This window comes from Neomonachus schauinslandi, chromosome 4 (genome assembly GCF_002201575.2).
Source record: "Neomonachus schauinslandi chromosome 4, ASM220157v2, whole genome shotgun sequence".
Classification (NCBI taxonomy): Eukaryota; Metazoa; Chordata; class Mammalia; order Carnivora; family Phocidae; genus Neomonachus; species Neomonachus schauinslandi.
The window spans coordinates 95,171,376-95,191,239 of record NC_058406.1 but is presented as its reverse complement, the minus strand read 5'-3'; the positions used below and the strand labels follow the sequence as shown (position 1 = coordinate 95,191,239).

General features: G+C 36.8%; 1 protein-coding gene across 4 annotated transcripts in view; it reads left to right on the top strand.

The window, feature by feature from the left end:
* Positions 1 to 19,864, top strand: part of CSDE1 (cold shock domain containing E1) — a 39,600-nt gene that overhangs the window by 12,934 nt on the left and 6,802 nt on the right. The window contains exons 1-15 of one of the 4 annotated variants that reach the window (XM_044914591.1): positions 4,080 to 4,220; positions 5,859 to 6,057; positions 7,080 to 7,189; positions 7,591 to 7,683; positions 8,306 to 8,403; positions 11,093 to 11,174; positions 11,515 to 11,643; positions 11,750 to 11,875; positions 12,499 to 12,711; positions 14,472 to 14,612; positions 14,697 to 14,861; positions 16,879 to 16,986; positions 17,612 to 17,787; positions 18,368 to 18,480; positions 19,677 to 19,796. In XM_044914591.1, coding sequence (XP_044770526.1) covers positions 4,080 to 4,220; positions 5,859 to 6,057; positions 7,080 to 7,189; positions 7,591 to 7,683; positions 8,306 to 8,403; positions 11,093 to 11,174; positions 11,515 to 11,643; positions 11,750 to 11,875; positions 12,499 to 12,711; positions 14,472 to 14,612; positions 14,697 to 14,861; positions 16,879 to 16,986; positions 17,612 to 17,787; positions 18,368 to 18,480; positions 19,677 to 19,796 — 2,014 coding nt within the window. Of the gene's footprint in view, positions 1 to 4,079; positions 4,221 to 5,858; positions 6,058 to 7,079; positions 7,190 to 7,590; positions 7,684 to 8,305; positions 8,404 to 11,092; positions 11,175 to 11,514; positions 11,644 to 11,749; positions 11,876 to 12,498; positions 12,712 to 14,471; positions 14,613 to 14,696; positions 14,862 to 16,878; positions 16,987 to 17,611; positions 17,788 to 18,367; positions 18,481 to 19,676; positions 19,797 to 19,864 lie in introns of those variants that run through there. The other 3 variants (XM_021690148.1, XM_044914592.1, XM_021690149.1) reach the window with 3 other exon arrangements.

The window sequence follows — 19,864 nt, the reverse complement described above, 5'->3', positions numbered from 1 at the left end:
TAAACTTCGTGAGGTTGGGGATTTTTGTCTGTTCTCTTTGTGAGCAAAGCCTAGAACAGTGTTGATGTATTATAGGTATTAAAGTTCTTTAATGTATAAGGCAGTGGTTACGAATGTGAACCATGGAGGGGTGGCTGGGAGGCTCAGTCAGTTAAGGGGCCAACTCTTGATTTCGACTCAGGTCATGATCTCAGGGTCCTGGGATCCAGCCCTGCATCGGGCTTTGCGCTGTGCATGGAGTCTGCTTGTCCTTGCCTCCCCCCCGCCCCCACTCTTGTGCTTGCTCTCACTGTCTCAAGTAAGTCTTAAAAAGAATGCTAGCCATGGAGTAAGTACTGGATTCTATCCCCATTTACCATTTTGAGATACTTTCTAAGTGTTTTCTTGAGAAATTTGTGAGCATTAAATTAGATTTTTCTGGTCTTTTTTTAAGATTTTATTTATTTGACACAGATAGCAAGAGAGGGAACACAAGCAGGGGGAGAGGGAGAAGCAGGCTTCCACGGAGCAGGGAGCCAGATGTGGGGCTCGATCCCAGGACCCTGGGATCATGACCTGAGCTGAAGGCAGACACTTAACAACTGGGCCTTCAGGCGCCCCTCTGGTCTTTCTTTTTATTTTGTAAAGATGTTATTTTATTTATTTGAAACAGAGAGAGAGCACAACAGGGGGTAGGGTGAGAGGGAGAAGCAGACTCCCTGCTGAGCATGGAGCCCGATGTGGGACTGGATCCCAGGACTCCGGGATCATGACCTGAGCTGAAGGCAGTCGCTTAATCAACTGAGCCACCCAGGCGCCCTTTTTTTTTTTTTTTAAAGATTTTATTTATTGGAAACGGATCTTTTTTTAAATACATTTGAAATCATACTGTATAGGTGTCTCTCTCTCGTCATTTCATATTATAGTATAAGCATATTCATACATCCTTTCCAGTGACTGCATAGCATTTATATAAATTACTGTGACTTCTGGAACCAGCTTTGGACTAGATTGTTTCCAGGCACTTGTTAAAACATTTCTGAGAATACATTTATGCATAAAGTGTTCACATTTCAGATTGCTCCAGGATAGGTTTCCTGCATTGGAATTATTAAGGAAAACAACTCCACATTTTGATACATGTTGCTAAACTGCATTTCAGAAAGGTTGCACCAGTTTACCACCATAAAAATATTTGAGCATATTATTTTTAACCTACTTTCTCACTGTTTTTAAATCTTTTATCTTTGGTAGTTTGATAAATGATTCATTTGCTTTATCGAAATTTTTTATTGACAAAAGTGAAGTTTTTCTTGTGTTTATGTTTAATGAATGGTCTTTAAGACTAATTTATTTGTCTTAATACTTTTAGTATTTGACAAATGAGTGCCTAATATGTGCCAACAACTGTTTTGTCTAAACTCTAGGGATTTAGCTTTGAACAAAAAGTCCTTGCCTTCATGGAGTTTATATTCTAGTACAGTAGGCCCCCCCTCCCCCAATCCACAGGGAATATGTTCCAAGACCCCAGTGGATGCCTGAAACTGCGAATAGTAGGGAACCCTATATGGACTATGTTTTTTCCGAACCTTACATACCTGTGATTAAGTTTAACTTATAAATTAGGTGCAGTAAGATGTTAATGTAGCGCAGTTATAACAGTATAATAAAAGTTATGTGAATGTGTTTCTGGAAATATCTTATTGTACTGTACTTGCCCTTGTTGTAATGATGTGAGGTGATAAAATGCCTACATGATGGGATGAAGTGGTGAATGATGTACATATAATGATGCAGCGTGAGGCTACTACTGACCTGAGGATATGTCAGGAGGAATCACCGGCTTCCAGACTGCTGTTGCGGGGAGGGGGGTAACAAATTGCAGAAAGCAAAATCCGGAAAAGAGGTGACTATTACAGTAAATTTCCTTAATAGTACACTGAGATATTTGCATTTGTTTTCCTTAAGTTTGAGTATAAAAGCTTGTCCCTTTCATACAATCAAATATTGATCCTTTGCGGTTTTTTCTATTTCAAATCTAGAAAGTCTTCCTTCCAAAAATTTGATTAATAGTATGTTTTTATTTGATGTTAGAGTATTTAACTCAGTCTATCTTGAGTATATTTTTGTATGCTGTAAGGTGGGCACATAAGTTGGTTTTTCCCCCTATTTAAAAAAAGCCAAATTACATTTATACATTGGTCCTTTCCTCCCCCCCGCTTTTTTTTTGGTGTGTCTTTATCTTAATTTTTTATTTAGCATCTGTTCTTGAGCCATCTACTTTTTCCATTGGACTTATACTTTTATGTAATTAGTGGTGTTTTTTTAATGAACTTTTATTTTGTTTAATGCTACTTCCTTAAAGTTTTAGTGGTGCTGGTTAAGAAAATTTTACAGTGCCATAAAAATGTAGTTTAGCCTGAATTGTAAGGAATTCTTTGAAGGGAAGGGTGTTAACCTATTGTTTTATCTAAAGTTGCCTGAGTAATATGTTTTTCCTTAAAAAAAGATGAGCCCCCCCCCCCCCAAAGTGAATAAAGGCTAGAGAAAGAAACTTCAGTCAGGAAAGATGCTAGGAGAAAGGAAAGGCCCTTTTTCAGTTGTGTTTTGATGTTCATTTAGAGGTGAGGTGAGACTTAAAAGACCAATACAGCCTGAATTCCAGAACCTTTGTTGGGAAACAATTTAATCTTAGAAGGAAAGCATAGCTTTAATTCCTTGTAATTCTGTTTCATTTTCCCTTAGAAAAACAAGAGTCTCACCTCATGTCTGCAGGAATATGTGGTAGGACTGGAGACTTGAGGTTTTTGTGACTTCATGGTCTATGTGTTACAAAGCACAGTATTATGTTCTTACCTCTATGGTAATAGGAACTATGGTCCAAATATGAGAGAAGCTCAGCTTGAAAGTCATGACATACCTTGGACCTAGAATAGAATAGTCTTCTTCAAATTAATTTCATCAAAGTGTTAATAAATGTAATAGCATGTACAGTCAATGTGCATATGCGTATATACTCAGAAATCATGTGATTATGCTATGTTTGTGTTGTAAAATCTAGTGTTAAAAATAAGATGAAGATGAAATAAGCAATATTATAAAAATAGTTTACCTGTTAACAGTGCAGAAGCTTTCCACTCTCACTAAAAATATTGTCTAAATGCTTAGTTTTTAAGTGTTTAAAAACTTTATGCCATCATGAATTATTATGGGAGGAACAGTATAAGTGTAGTATGTTTTACTGCTTCTAGTATAAGTCTGTACATAGTCTTGACATTAGCGTTTTGGCAGACTTGTCAAATCTTATTAAATGGTCATTTTATGTTAGAATTTGGAGGTCAAAGAACTAGAACTAGGATGAGAAGTGTCAGGTCCCATTTTCTTTGCATGTGTTTGCCTTATTTAGCATTATCTTCTAAGATTCTTCTGCAGCAGTCTTTTTCAACCATTTGTCTGTTTTTGAGGGCAGTTTAAACTAGATAGCTAAATTTGTCCACTTAATTGGGCAAATATGAACTGTAATATGCTGAAAGTAAATTAATTAGTGAGGACTTCACTTGTCAACTTCTTCCTCACCCTTCCCTCAGAACACCTAAGTAATGTGTGTGAAATGTGATGTGATCTAACGTACCAACTCAGTGAGTCCTCTCTGAAAGTACATGATATTTATAAAAGCTGTTTTATCTCTGGACAAAATATATAGTTGTAATATTTTCTTCCCATACCCCATTGGATTATCTTGTGTGTACTCTGGGGAGACAAGTTGATAGAGAATTTTGGATTATTTGTAAAGTTGTGAGACACTGAGAAGAAATTGGGCTGAATTGTATCACTGTAGCAACCACCAGGGAATCCTGATGGCATTTAAAAAATTGTAAATGTTGTGGATTTGGGATTGTAAAAGGATTTTTAAAAATACATTTCAGCTTGACCTTTTAATGTTAACGCCATAATTTCTTTCGTCAATAGAAATTGAATGAATTATATTTTGCTGAAGTAACCTACTTGTAAATCTGAAAAGATAAAGAAATTGAAGTGTGTGTTAAATTGTTCTTGATCATAGTTACAAACATTGTGCTATGTTATCACAGCTGTTTGAGATGGAGAACACTTTTACTGTATCATCATCAGATCCTCATCCCCCTCCTGCAGCCCCTCCTTCACATTCTTTACCTTTATCTTCATCTTCTACCTCATCTGGGACTAAAAAACAAAAGAGGACCCCCACGTATCAAAGATCCGTAAGTCAGGAAAACAGTCGTCCCAGCTTATTTTGCTTTGTGTTCAGAGCATGACTTAAGAGGGCCACTCACTTCGGTTGAAATAACCTGCAAACTCACTTTCTAACTTCCCTAGGCATTTCCTTCATCTTGAATCAGAAAAGATAAATTTAGTAGTTTAGGGTCTTGCTACTCAAAATGAGTCCAAAAATCTAAAGCATTGGTATTACCTTGGGAGCTTGTGAGAAGTAGAGAATCTCAAAACTCCTGCCCCCACTAATATAGTATTTTGTATTTTAACCAGATTGCCAGGTAGTTGAAGTTTGGGAAGCCCTAGTTTAGAGTCAGATTGTAGAGGTAGGTCTTCTTAGTTTGAATCCTCTACCATTTCACTTTGGCAGGTCATTTAACCTTTCTGTGTCTGTTACCTCATTGGTATAAAATGGTGATAATATTACTTTCTCGGGCTTTGTAAAAATTAGTTAATACATGGTAAACAGAGCGATGTCTAACATGAAAGAACTAGAGCTTAACCACCTACAGATTGGATGGCTTTGATTTGGCCATCTTATACACTGTTTAACACTCATACTTGGGTTTATTATTTTAGAATTTGTCATTTTTTTTCCTAGTGACAAATATTTTTATTAATAATGCCAAATTCACACTTAAAATGTTTATTAATAAGTCAAATTTTCAATGAAAGGGTCTAAAACTAGTAATGATGTGGGTATGTTTCTGTCATAGTAAATTAGTTACAGACCTAACCTTTGCTAGGGATTTTGTCCTCTTTAATTCATCACTTACATTAATGAAATAATTTGTTTTTATAATTTTACTCAATGCAGAATGAAATATCGAATGTGATACAGTATTTGATGATGTAAACAGGTTCCACTGCATTGTATTTAAATAGCAGTTTTCAGTAAAGACTTTTATTTTGCTTTATGTGATAGAAGCAAATGGCAGTATTTAGAGATTTCATCAGTGTCTGAAATGGATGAAAAGATTTCTTTAAATATACTGTGAAATGATTAAAAATTTTTAGATTTGAAGAGCTTTTGTTGTCTTGGAGTTTTGTCTTAGAAAAATCCTGTTTTCCAACTCACTGTTTTGGCTTGTTTTCCATTGAAAAATCTAAGTATGCATCACTCTGATATTTTCTAGTTTAAGTATTGCATACAAAGTTTCTTTTGTTTTCATCTCTACTAATTTAAATAATTGCTTTCGGATGCATGGCTTACCAAATAGTATTAAGGTTTCTATTTAAGTTTCAAAGTCGATTTTAACTTCTTAAGGAAGTGTTCTGGTAGTTTGGGTTGCCATCCCTTGGATATCCCTTACCTGTCTCTGAAATTATTGTTTTAGTAATTTAAAGTTAACATAAAAGCAGCTTTTACTTACGTAGTTGCTTTTTGCTGATAAGTGAAAATTCTACCATAAATTGGGGCAGTTCCTTAAAATAAATGAAATTATGTCTTCTGAAATGTTTTATTAGCTAAATTAATATTTCAGTAATAAAACCCCAAAAACTTCCCTTTACTTAATTTTCTTTGCTTTTTTACATTAAAAATTTAGTGATTTGTTAATCAGACTTAGGATGCTATGAAGATAATGTCCAGATCTGAATATATTAAGTTCTTTTTCTTTTTAAAACAGATGAGCTTTGATCCAAACCTTCTCCATAACAATGGACACAATGGGTACCCTAATGGTACTTCAGCAGCACTGCGTGAAACTGGGGTTATTGAAAAACTGCTAACCTCTTACGGATTTATTCAGTGTTCAGAACGTCAAGCTAGACTTTTCTTCCACTGTTCACAGTATAATGGCAACCTGCAGGACTTAAAAGTAGGAGGTAATCTGTCATTGATTATCCTTTTTAAAATAATTCATCACACATCTCTCTTGCATGTCAACTTGCTCAAGACAGTGTTATATTTTTGGCCTTTTAATTGGCCCAGTTACAGACTTGTGGCTCCATAAACCAGCAGAATCCTGGTTTCTACTGTGGTGTGGTGTCTTTTGGGGGATGAAAGACTCATTGACTTAAAGATAGATTGAATTTTTTTTAAATATTTTTTTAAATAGATACTTGGAAGATCTAATTATTTTTCTCTATATTCATGACTTTAGTTATATATTAGATTTTAAGCCAATGAAAATATTAAACTTTTATAATACTAGTTTTGACTGTTTTACCAGGTAATATTTTTGGTAGTACCTGAAAAAAAAATGTCACCACTTGGACTATTCATCTTGGCTTACACCATAGAAATCACTTTCACATAGAAAATGTATGGGTTAGTAGAAGACTGAAATTATAAGGTCTCAATGTATGTTTTTTAAAATATCTTTGGGGAGAAAGTCAGAACAATAGTTAACATGAGTATTTGCATACTTAATACTCTAAACCCTACAAGAGCATTATTTTGGTTAATCCTTGTTTTTTTGGATGAGGAAACCTGAGGTACAGAGAAGCTTAAGAAAAAAGAAAACTTGCCAAAAGTCATGATCTTTATATTGCCTCATTTGCAGTGTATGTAAATGCTGTGAAAATTAAGACTAAGGTATTCCTATCTTAGTCTAAAGCAGTGGTTCTGAAGCATTAGTATGTATCAGAATAACCTGGAAGGCTTGTTTAAACACAAATTGCTGTACCTGGTGCCTAGAGTTTGTCTTTCAGTGGGTCTGGAGTGGGGCCCAGGAATTTGCATTTCTTCTAAGCTCTCAGGTGATGCTGCTGATGCTGGTCCAGGAACCACACTTTGAGAAATCACCGGTCTACAGCAACTCAAATACCACGTTAAGTTTGGCTTGAAAGTGAGGTACCGTTTTGTCAAAATTAGTCCAACAAATACAATACTTACTTTATTTTAGACGATGTTGAATTTGAAGTATCATCTGACCGGCGGACTGGGAAACCCATTGCTGTTAAACTGGTGAAGATAAAACCAGAAATCCTCCCTGAAGAACGAATGAATGGACAAGTTAGTGGCTTTGATGCTTTGTGTCTTCTTAGGGCCCTGCATTTGCATATCTTTCACATTAGAAAAGGAAGATTCTCCCCATCTCCTCAGTTTGCACGCAAGAGAGCTATAGTATATAAAGATTATTATTTTAAAATTCTATCAGAAGCACTGGCATTTCTTGACCTGAATATAAAATATGGTCAAGACTCAATTTGGGTTTTTATATATAACCCTAAGTCTGTACTTACAGTCAGTTTACGTACTGTAAGTTTGAAACTTGGCAGCATGACATCCTCTTGTGGATCATATTAAAATGCATCCCTATGTATAGTATAGAGGATATTAAAATTCAGTTAATATTGCACAGTGCTGCTCCTGAAATGATTAGCAATGGAAATTTTTTTTTTTTTGACTGGTAGGTTGTGTGCGCTGTTCCTCACAACTTAGAGAGTAAATCTCCAGCTGCCCCGGGTCAGAGTCCAACAGGGAGTGTATGCTACGAACGTAATGGGGTAAACTTGTGTATTTTTCTTAAACCTTTGCCTGATCCACCATGTGATCTATAAGCGTACTTTAAAATTCAAAATAGAAAACGTAAGCTGCAGTTGATAAATTCACTTTTAAATTTGGTTTCTAAGAGGCTTTCGAGTGCAGCATAATAAAAAACTTTAAAAAGAAAAAATCCTTAGGACTTCCAAGTGTCTTAGCTTGCCCAAGTGTGACCTTAGTTAGAACATTAAGGTAAAATGTTCCTTTTACTCGCTTTTTTGGGGGTTGTGGGAGGGGATCTTTTTTTCTGGTTCTTTTTAAGCACTAACTCCATCTTTTTTGTTTGGAATGCCTTACATAAAAATTGTTTTTTTGAAATGTAACTACAGTCTCTGGGCAAATGCTTCCACGTGTGTAAGCTTTTTGAAGTTGGATTGCTGCTCAGCTGTGGACTCGCAGAAGTCATCAGCATCATGGAGGGGAAGTGTGTGTTTATATGAATAAAATGATGTACTTGTTATAAAGCATTTTTAAGAAATTTGGCTTAAAATGCCAGTTTGAGCTTTATTTAATGAAGTAAATCACAGTATACAGAGAACTCTGTGCATCCTGCCAATATAGTAATAATAGCTTATTAATTCACAGGAAGTGTTTTATCTGACTTACACCCCTGAAGATGTCGAAGGGAATGTTCAGCTGGAAACTGGAGATAAAATAAACTTTGTAATTGATAACAATAAACAGTAAGTTCTTTTTTCTACCTAAGTTGGGGTTTTTTGTTTTTGTTTTTTTGTCCACCCCCTCCAATAAGAAGAAATTTGAAATGAGTTAAAAACCTAACTTGTAGATAATTTTAATGATAATTTTCATGCTATTTTAAACTTCATTAAGCATTTGAGGGTCTATTCTATGATGGGTGCTGTGCAGATGTCAAAAATAGGAATATAATTAAAATATGGTCAGAGCTTTCAAAGAGCTGTTCCAGAAGTCAGAAGTTTTGAGGGAAGGGTGTAAAGTCACTAGGAAGATGAGGGGGGGTGAAAAAGCATCCTGAGTAGAAGTATCATTTTGAGGAAATGGCCAAAAGTTTGAGTTGATTGAATTGACTAGATCTTAGGAGGATGAAGTTTGAGCTTTATCCCATAGTCCTAGGACTCTGAAGGATTTTAAGTGGGTGGGAGCAGGGATGGAGGTGTGATCAGTTTAGATCATTGAAAGTCATGGAGATGATAGACATTTGGAGAGTAGGGGTACTCCAGGCAGTGACATGAGAGTTAATATGCAAGATGAAGATCTAATATACTAATATGGTTAGGCCAGGGGTGGTCAGGTGGGGAAATCAAGCCACACTGAGAAGATAGAATCAAGTTTTGTGATTGATTAGGTAGAGGGGGATATTGGAATTAATGAGAGGGGAGTCCCAAATGCCACTTCACTGGCTACTGGGCAGATAGTGATCTTATTAACCAGACTAAGAAGATACAGAAGAAAGTATTAAGTGTGGGAGAATTCTACTTATTTTGGCATTTTGAATTTCAGGTGTCTGGGTATATCTGGGTGAAGCTACTGAACATGTAGTTGTATGTATAAGTCTGAAACAAGCTAGTAATAGACAGGATATACAGCTGTGAAATTCATCAGCATAAGCAGTTTAAGGAAAGTATAGTTAAAGTCCAGGGATAATTATTTTTATAAGACTACAGAAGGAAGTTAAAAGTAGGAAGTTGGAAAAAATGCTCGGAATGCACTTTGCAACAGCACAGAGAAAGCAAAGTCCCAAGAGCATGTATAGAATTATTAGCCCTGAACCTTACCTCTTGTAAGACTTTAGTCTTCATTTTAAGGAATCAGATGGAGGGGCGCCTGGGTGGCCCAGTTGGTTAAGTGTTGGACTCTTGATTTCAGCTCAGGTCATGATCAGAGGGTCTGGGCCCGCATCAGGCTCCATGTCAGGCACCGTGCCCAGCTGGGGGCCTGCTCCTCTCCCTCTCCCTCTGCCCCTCCCCACCTCGCACGTGCTCTCTTGTGCGTACGGTGTCTCTTTATAATAAATAAATAAATCAGTCTTTAAAAAATAAAAGGACTCATTGAGTTGGTCGGTATATTAATAGTTCCAGTCTAAAGGCCTCAATCTGATCTCAGGAAGCGCAGGGATAGGGCTTGAGTTTAAAGGTGGAGCCAGTGAAAGGGCTTTTTTGTTTTGTTTTGTTTTGTTTAAAGATTTTTATTTATTTGAGAGAGAGAGAATGAGAGAGAGCACATGAGAGAGGGGAGGGTCAGAGGGAGAAGCAGACTCCCTGCCGAGCAGGAAGCCCGATGCAGGACCCGATCCAGGGACTCCAGGATCATGACTTGAGCCGAAGGCAGTCGCTTAACCAACTGAGCCACCCAGGCGCCCCAAAAAGGCTTTATTTAACCTTTATTAAGTTTGTGTGTGTGTCAAGCACTTGTACTAAATACTTTATGTATAGTTGTTAATCCTGAGAACAGCTTCACCTGATGTCATCTGTAAAATTGAGGTATGTTCTCATAAAGTTAAAGTGACTTGCCTGAAGTCATAGAGCTTTGAAATAGCAGATATTTAAACCCCAGTCTGGCTCTAAAGCCTTTCACTGTAGTAAGTTGCAAAGGCAAGTAGGATTTTTCCAGTGCCTTCATTATCCTATTAATTTTTGAAATAAAAAGCACAATTGGGTTATAGTTTGTCCATGAAAAATTAAGGGAAGTAATTGCTTAGTCTGCAGCTTTTCTTAAAACAACTACACCAACAGTCTGTACCATCTTTAAAATGAAGTCAGATTCACATTGTTGCTGCTCAAAGATGGGGACAGGGTAATATGTGGTGCCTAATTGGTTTTCATTGAGGGTGAATGTCATTTTTAGAGTGTCGAAAATTTCTCCTTTAATCACTGCATTTACTTAGCTTTCTTTTATGGCTGTTTAATCAGAAATAATTGATGGGATAGCTACTAAATTCAGCACTCGTTGAAAACAGAGACCACCTCTTATTCATCTCTGTATCCCCAGTACCTTTGTTTGTAGCATATAATATCGACTCAAATGTTTATCCAAGAAATGACCTTCCTAAAACTTTAGATTCCCCATCTTTGGTTGCATTCAACTTGTGAATTTCTTTCATTGCAATAGAAAAGCATAGAGTGTCCATGATATTCTTTTAAGAGTCTAAGAGGAAAATGGCACATATGTGTGTGTCCAATTTAGAAGGCTAGGGAATTGGAGCAAAAATCCTTTGCATATGAAAAGGATCATGTGCCGTAAACTACATTTGCTCTTCATGTTGACATAAAATTCTTGAGGCCTCAGAAAACTAGTTTGTTTCTCTGGACTCATCATACCTAACCAAACCAATGCATTTTTCACCCCTCTTCGATTCCCCCCCCTCCTCCTCCCCACCCAATTATTCCTTTCTAGTACTGGTGCTGTAAGTGCTCGTAACATTATGCTGTTGAAAAAGAAACAAGCCCGCTATCAGGGAGTAGTTTGTGCCATGAAGGTAAGTGTCATCAAATATGAGAAACTTCAGGTTTTTTTCTTTGACTACTTTTAGTACCCAAGAACCTTTTGTTTTTTCTCTTTATCTTCCCTTTAAAAATATTTCACTGTTAACATCATAAGAAATTCCTTAAAATTCCTTGGTTACTAATTCATTATGTTCTTTAAAATGGGCCATGTAACTGATAATTGCTAATATTAGACCTAACCAAATATATTATTTCTGGTACAGTATAATTTTATGAAAAGGCTTATTGATTGCAAATTGTAATCGTAAGTATGTACACTTAATAGTACCTAATGTTCCTATTATTTTTTGGGTTTTGCTTGTTTGTCTTTAGGAGGCATTTGGCTTTATTGAAAGAGGTGATATTGTAAAAGAGATATTCTTTCACTATAGTGAATTTAAGGGTGACTTAGAAACCTTACAGCCTGGAGATGACGTGGAATTCACAATCAAGGACAGAAATGTAAGATAGTTGACTAACTTGATCTTTGGCCTTCTTTTAAGATCAAATGAATTAAATTTTTAGAAAACACTTAAAATGAAATGATTCCCCCCCTTTTGTGATTTAGGGTAAAGAAGTTGCAACAGATGTCAAACTATTGCCTCAAGGAACAGTCATTTTTGAAGATATCAGCATTGAACATTTTGAAGGAACTGTAACCAAAGTAATCCCAAAAGTACCCAGTAAAAACCAGGTAAGTAGTCTTTTTCAAGAGAGTTTTCTTTTGTCTCATCAGTAGTAGAATAATTTGGTATACAGAAATTTTACTTGATTAATGTAATTTTATGATAATGGAACAATTGACTATTTATATATATATATCATTAAACTAAATGAGAAACCAGTGATGTATCCACGAATATGTTTTATTTTTTACTGGGTGATAAGGAGAAAGGGACAAAACTGCTGGTTAAATTGGGGGAAAACCAGTTTGGGTGTGCGTTTATTGGGGTTCTCTCCTAGCCCCATCCCCCGCATTTGTTTCATTTGTGTGGGAGGTAAGGTGAGGAGGGGAGACTAGTGGTGTCATTGCTAAAGAAATGTGAAACATAAAAGACTTGAAATTCTTTTCCTTAAATAAAATATCTCTGTGTCAGAGTGGAGGTTCTTAACTGCAGTGTTGTGATTTTATGATTGATCACATCATGTGACCATAGAACACAGCTTTCAAATTGGACTTACGTTATCAACATCTTTTTTCCCTGTAGGGAACTGTTTATTATAAATAACATGGGTTTGCTGTGTGTTCTTCTTGTTTGACTTAGAACTAGGAAGGATGAGAAATCTCCAGCTAAAATAGTTTTTCCTTCTCATCAGAATGACCCATTGCCAGGACGCATCAAAGTTGATTTTGTGATTCCTAAAGAACTTCCCTTTGGAGACAAAGATACAAAATCCAAGGTGACCCTGCTGGAAGGCGACCATGTTAGGTTTAATATTTCAACAGACCGACGTGACAAATTAGAACGAGCAACCAACATAGAAGTTCTATCAAATACATTTCAGTTCACTAATGAAGCCAGAGAGATGGTAAGTGTTGGATATTATTTGATACTTGTGTTCAATATGGGGTCAGTGGTATATTCAAATTTGTAATGCTGTACTGAGAAGTTTGTAAGGTAATGATGACATTGGGCAGTTACCTTGTTAAGTGATTAAGAACACAGATGTTTGAGTCAGTCTGGGTTTGATATCTGACTCTGCCAGTTATCTTGGAGTAGATGTGAAAAAGTTTTATTTTTTTATTTAAGTTTTTTTTTTTTTTTTTTTGAGAGCATGAGAGGGGGGTAGGGTTAGAGGGAGAAGCAGCCTCCCTGCTGAGCAGGAAGGGAGCCTGATGCGGGACTCGATCCGGGACTCCAGGATCATGACCTGAGCCGAAGGCAGTCGCTTAACCAACTGAGACACCAAGGTGCCCCTGAAAAAGTTTTAGAAAAGGAAACGTGTACAGGATGATTTCTAAGATCTTTTGAGAGTCAGTGATTCTCTGGACTGAGAAAATTCAAGTCTATCATTGTAGAAAGTAGATTTTCCCAAACTGTTCCATAAAATATTTAGTAAACACTGAATAAAACAAAGTTAAATAGGTTTTGGGTTTTTGGGGCTTTGCAAATTCTTTTTAGTGGATATAAATCCAGGAATGACATATACCAGAATTGTTTCCAAATGTATTTTACAAGCTTGGTTTTCATAAATTAACTTTCTCAGAGGTAATTCATAGTTAGTTCTCTTGGGGGTCATAACGTGTTGTATATATCTCAGTGCTGTCAGTGGAACTGGGTACATTCAATGGAAATTTAAGTTTCTTGGAACTTTTAACCTTTACTTCTGGAGATCTGATCTTATTTGACACTTGCAATGTGCGTTTAACTTTAAAAATTTTGAGAACCAAATGAATGATTTTTTTAAGAACTTCTCAGGTAGCATCTATTTTGCTTGACAGTATGGACTACATCATAGAGTAGCTTGGCTGCCATTAAGATATAGCAAGGATTAAATGTCAGGATATTGTTTATGCTATATTCAGAACTGGTTGTAGAATCATCATCAGTAATGATGTAAATCAGAATGCAATATACAAGTCATTGGTAGGTTGATAATAATTGTTTCAGTAAGCATTTGAGTACCTGCCGTGTGCCAGTTAACTCTGGATATAATCCCCTCACAGAGCTGATAATTTAGTAAGGGGGGGAGGTGAGAAATAAGAAAAGGACTTCCTATATTTATTCTTTAGACGTAAATCTTAAGCCTTTGCTGTACCTAAACTCACATAAAATTTTTTAAGATAGAGACTAAAAAGTTGCTTTTAGTTGACTTTGGAAGTATTTGAAGTATTAGTGTACAGCTTTTTAAAATTTCTGGATGTTGTCATAAAGCTTGGGTCTTATTTGGAATCTTCGATTCTACCAGTTAATTAGCTGTGTGCTTTGGACAAACTGCTTAACCTCCTTCGTCCTCAATTTCCTCATCTTGCAAAATAGGGTAATAATACCAAGTTCACAGATTTGAGAATTAAAAGGAATACATCGTGTGCATGTTTACTTTGCAGTGCGATAGTTTTTTCTATGCATACCGGCCAAGGAGTAGCATCTCACACAATTGCTTAGAGGTTAATTTACTGAAAGACTGAAAGCAATGAGTTTGTATTTAAATGGAGAAATTAAAATGTAGATACAGAATTTGGGTCTTAATACAGAGAATTCCTAATGAATTCAACTTGATGCTTCCAAAGTTGAGTGTTGTTTTCTTGACAAGCTTCACAGTCAGTGAAAATACTATCTGGATTTCAGGGTGTAATTGCTGCCATGAGAGATGGTTTTGGTTTCATCAAGTGTGTGGATCGTGATGCTCGTATGTTCTTCCACTTCAGTGAAATTCTGGATGGGAACCAGCTCCATATTGCAGATGAAGTAGAGTTTACTGTGGTTCCTGTGAGTAGTTTTTGAGAAAAGAATGGGATGGTTTTTTGGTGCTTCCTTTTTCAGTTTAAAGTTACTTTTGTTTATCATTTGTAGGATATGCTCTCTGCCCAAAGAAATCATGCTATTAGGATTAAAAAGCTTCCCAAGGGCACGGTTTCATTCCACTCCCATTCAGATCATCGTTTTCTGGGCACTGTAGAAAAAGAAGCCACTTTCTCCAACCCTAAAACCACTAGCCCAAATAAAGGCAAAGAAAAGGTAAGTTTTACAGGATCAAGATGATTTGTGTAGTTTTGTTTTGTTTTGTTTTAAGGTTTATTTATTTTAGAGAGAGGTGCATGGGGAGGGGGAGTGAAAGGGGCCAAGGGAGAGGGAAAAGAAGCAGACTTGGAGTTGAGCATGGAACCTGATGCAGGGCTCAATCTCAGAACCTGAGATCATGACCTGAGCTGAAATCAAGAGTCAGATGCTTAACTAACTAAGCCACCCAGGTGCCCGTGATATATGTAGCTCTTTATTAGTCTTCTGCTTCAAGGAAACCACTGTCCACACAATAACGGAGTTAAGTATTATCTCTTTTGGAATTCTCTGTAATATTAACAGTGGTGAGCTAATCTAAAAGGTTTTTTAATCTCAGCATTATTGACTTGTGTGGGGGTGGGTGGCTGTTGTGTGCATTGTTGGCTGTTTTGCAGCATCCCTGGGCTTTTCCCACAAGAGACCATTATCTTTCTTCTCCCCCTTTATGACAGCCAAAAGTGTTGTCAGATACTGCCAGATGTCCCAGAACCACTCCCGGTTGAGAATCGCTCATCTAAAATGATAGTACTTGTCTCCAAAGCAGTTTAAAACTTTCAAATTTTGGTAGACTCAGTTCACACATTGGAACTCCATTTATTGACTAGTTCACTGAATAGAGATATAAAGCTGTCTAGTCTAACATGGCTTTTGCTCTCAAATAATAAATTGAGAGTTGTATAGAAGCAGGTAATTTATACAAAATATAAAATGTTGCCATAAAAGGTCAATAAGAGTGCTGTGGCAAAAATGAATTCTAAACTGGGGGGAGTCTGGGATGGTTTCACTAAGGCACTGACATTTAATAGGTAGAGATAAATGAGGAAAGGACATTCCTCACAGAATAGAGGTACAGATAAAAATTCAGGGTTTCTTTAGAAAGCACTAAGTATTAAACAGGAAGATAGGGTTTTTCTTTGGTGGGGCCCAATAAGGGAAATAAGGGTGAAAAATCAGGATACAGCTAGATTAAGAAGGTTTGATCACTATTCTAAAGACTTTAGACATTGTTCTGTACTCAGAAGATTTCTTTTGGAAAGTGTCATCAGGAATGTACTTCAGGAAGAAATGGCAATAGTATGAACCCTAGATGGGGGTGGAGAAAGGCAAAAGATGAAGAGGCCTAATAGGACATTTAGATAGTCCTTGAAGCAGAGGACAGAGATCATGAATATAGACCAGAGAGAAGGTAATGTAATTTTAGAAATAATTAGGAGTCTGTAAGAGTGGAATGGCATCTTTTTTTTTTTTTTTAATTGTTAGCACCGGGGGTGAGGGGTGGGGTGGGGGGTGGAGGGAGAGGGAGAAGTGGACTCCCTGCTGAGCAGGGAGCCGATGCGGCTTGGTCCAAGGACCCTGGGATCATGACCTGAGCTGAAAGCAGACGCTTAACTGACTGAGCCACCCAGGCGTCCCAAGAGTAGAATAGCATCTTGTTTACCATTTATTTTGTAGCTTAGGAAATCACTTCACCTCTGAGCTTAAGTTTTTAAACAAAAAATCAGTCTCCTATTTAATTGAAAAAGCTCTCACAGGGCCTGGCCCATAGTAGGAATTTCCCCAGTGCTGCTGTTAAAAATAATAAAAACAAAAGAAAACCAGTGGGGATTATTTTTAATGGTATTTAGCTCTTGCAAGCCCTGCTTCCCAAATGGCTCTGGCAAAACTGATTTGATCAAGATAGCCTTTGTATGAGGCTTTTCTGCCCTTTTGTTGTTTTTTTCTTCTTGGCCAACACTGGACCCTAGTGAGTCCTTCTGTCATTGTGCTTATTTATAATAGTGTATTACACTTGTTTATGAATCTGTGTTCTCTGCTAAACTGGGCTCTTCGTGAGCAGGGATTGTCTTATCTCTATTTCCTATACTTGCTCTGGAGTATGTTGTCAGATAATGACTGGATATTGAGGTTAATGGGTTAGAGTTGAGAGCAAAATCAAATGCTGAGATTTTGAGTGTGGTTGACTTCTCTTTTTTAGGAGGCTGAGGATGGTGTTATTGCTTATGATGATTGTGGGGTGAAATTGACTATTGCTTTTCAAGCCAAGGATGTGGAAGGATCTACTTCTCCTCAAATAGGAGATAAGGCAAGATAATTCTGTTTATTTGAGAGGAGGGTTAAAGGTTGTCATCTTAATTAAAAGTCTTGCACAATGGTTTCTTTTTAATTTTATCAAATTTTGCTAAAATTGCTTTGTGCTTATGAGGTTAATACAGGAACATCTTCCCATTTAAAAGCAGCTTATTCAATTAGAACAGGGTCTAGGAAGCCCTTTGTTAAAGCTTTTTGAGAAGTCAGTATTTAAACACTAGCTAAGATATGCCTAAGTCAATTAACTTAGATAAAAGTAATAATATTACAAGCTAAAACAGCCACCGCAAAACATTATCAAAGTAAAATCACACCATAGATTTTATATTGCAATGCATTTTTCTCATACTTAACATTGTCTGGTTTTCTGATAGCCCTGCTTTAGAGAAATTGAGAATCTATAAGGAATAAATACACACTGGAGAACAAAACTTGATCCCTTATGAAAAGTGGAATGAGACATAGAAGTGTTAGTTTTGGTGAAAATGTATTCCATCAGAGTATTTAACACAAAGGATATTTGGAATGGAAAGCATGGTCTGAGGAAGTTAATAGGTCCTGAGGTAAAGAGCTTGGTGTGGAAAAGACATGGTATTAATGAACATCCTTATTTTTCACAGGTTGAATTTAGTATTAGTGACAAACAGAGGCCTGGACAACAGATTGCAACTTGTGTGCGACTTTTAGGTCGTAATTCCAACTCCAAGAGGCTCTTGGGTTATGTGGCAACTCTGAAGGATAATTTTGGATTTATTGAAACAGCCAATCATGATAAGGAAATCTTTTTCCATTACAGGTGAGGAATGCCTTGTAGAACTTAGAGCTTACTATCCGTTCTTTGGTTTGGGAGTCCAAAACATTTAGTATTGGGTGGTTATATATTTTTTACTTCCAAATTACATATTGGTAAAATTATGGCAGTGTATAAACAAAAGTTAATTGTCTGTATAGAGAACATGTGGCCAAAAGATAAAGGCCTGTACCTGCTTTGAACATTGGACAAGAACTTTTCTGCTTCAGTGAAAGAACACTGTTACATATGTTGCTACCAGAGATTTGTACATTTGATTTGGTGTTCTAATATAGCATAGTGTTAGTTAAGGGTGTGGACTTTTAGACGGTTCAGGTTTAAATCCAGACTCTGCCACCTAATTAACCTCCTGGTATCTTAGTTTCATTGTCTTGAAGCTAGGGATAATGGTAACCTCTTAATGGGTTGTTTCTGAGGATTAAATGAGTCAGTGCCTATAATGTGCTTAATACAGTATCCAGCATAAGTAAGCACACCATGAATGTTGTTATAGAAGAAATAAAATTTATTTGCTCCTCTTGATAATTGTGGTGATTGCTCATTCAAATGTTTCCTTTCTTCCCAGTGAGTTCTCTGGTGATGTTGATAGCTTGGAACTGGGGGACATGGTCGAGTACAGCTTGTCCAAAGGCAAAGGCAACAAAGTCAGTGCAGAAAAAGTGAACAAAACACACTCAGGTAATGAATTGTGATTTCTACTTATTCAGTCTCTGCTTTTGTACGAAATAAGGGGTAGCATGCGAGAGGGAGCAAAAACCCAATCATTCTAGATTAGTGGTCCCCCAGGTATGATCCAGCAGCACTTATTAGAAATAATAAGTTCTCTGACCCCATCCTAGACCTACTAAAGTCAGGACGGGCAATCTGTTTTAATAAATACTTTAGATAATTCTGATGTATACTCAAGTTTGAGAACCACTAGATAGATGGTTTAGGTCATTGGCTTTATGCTTATTTTCAATTTAATCTCTCTTTCTTAAAAAATAACTCCAAGATGTAATATCCATGGGGATGGGGAGAGAGGCATTCCTCTAGGAGACTGTTTTGGAGAAGGAGTCTAATACGAAAAATAATGGGAACTTGAGAAAATTGTTGCTATTTAGGATCTCTGACTTTTACAAAACCTGCAACTTTTGGCTTTCATCTCAGTTCCCCAAGTAACACTTTTTCTTGGTGAGACCTAGGGAAAGGACAGCCATGAATGTTTATTTCAATCCAGTAAATATCTTAAGTGCATGCTCTGTTTTAGGTACTAGGGATATAGCAGTGAAGAAATCAGACAAATCCCTGCCTTTGTTGAGTTTTGTTTTGTTTTTTTAGTTTGTATGTATTCACGGGCAAACAAGATGAGTAAAATATTGTGTGTAGTATGTTTAGAAATATAGTAATATATGTTATTAAGATTAAAATAAAGGGGGCGCCTGGGTGGCTCGGTTGGTCAAGCCTCTGCCTTCAGCTTAGGTCATGATCACAGGGTTCTGGGATCGAGTCCAGCATCAGGCTCCCTGCCCCACGGGGAGCCTGCTTCTCCCTCTGCGCCCCCCCCCCCATTTAAAAAGAAAAACGATTAAAATATAGGGAAGTATATAAGTGTTGGGGTTGCCATTTTAGAGACCAGGGAAGGCACCCGCTAAAAGTAGTATTTGGTCACCCAGAAAGATGAAGAGAACAAGACATGTTTTAAATATAAATACTTGCTAATTCCTTAAACAAATTAACTTTCTTTATTTTAAAAGTAGTTTAGAAATATTTCAAGAGTAGCAGACAAGCAGTCAACCCTCTACTAACATTTGTTGCAATGATTTTTGCTTCTTTTCCTCTGGAATAGAGTTAAAATTGTTGAGTAAGAGTTATAACATGCTTTTGTTTTGTAGTGAATGGCATTACTGAGGAAGCTGATCCCACCATCTACTCTGGTAAAGTCATTCGCCCCTTGAGGAGTGTGGATCCAACACAGACTGAGTACCAAGGAATGATTGAGATTGTGGAGGAAGGTATGAGCATCCCTATCAGATTGTTGGAAATTTGTTTTAACTTTCACATGACTACTTGGAACATTTTA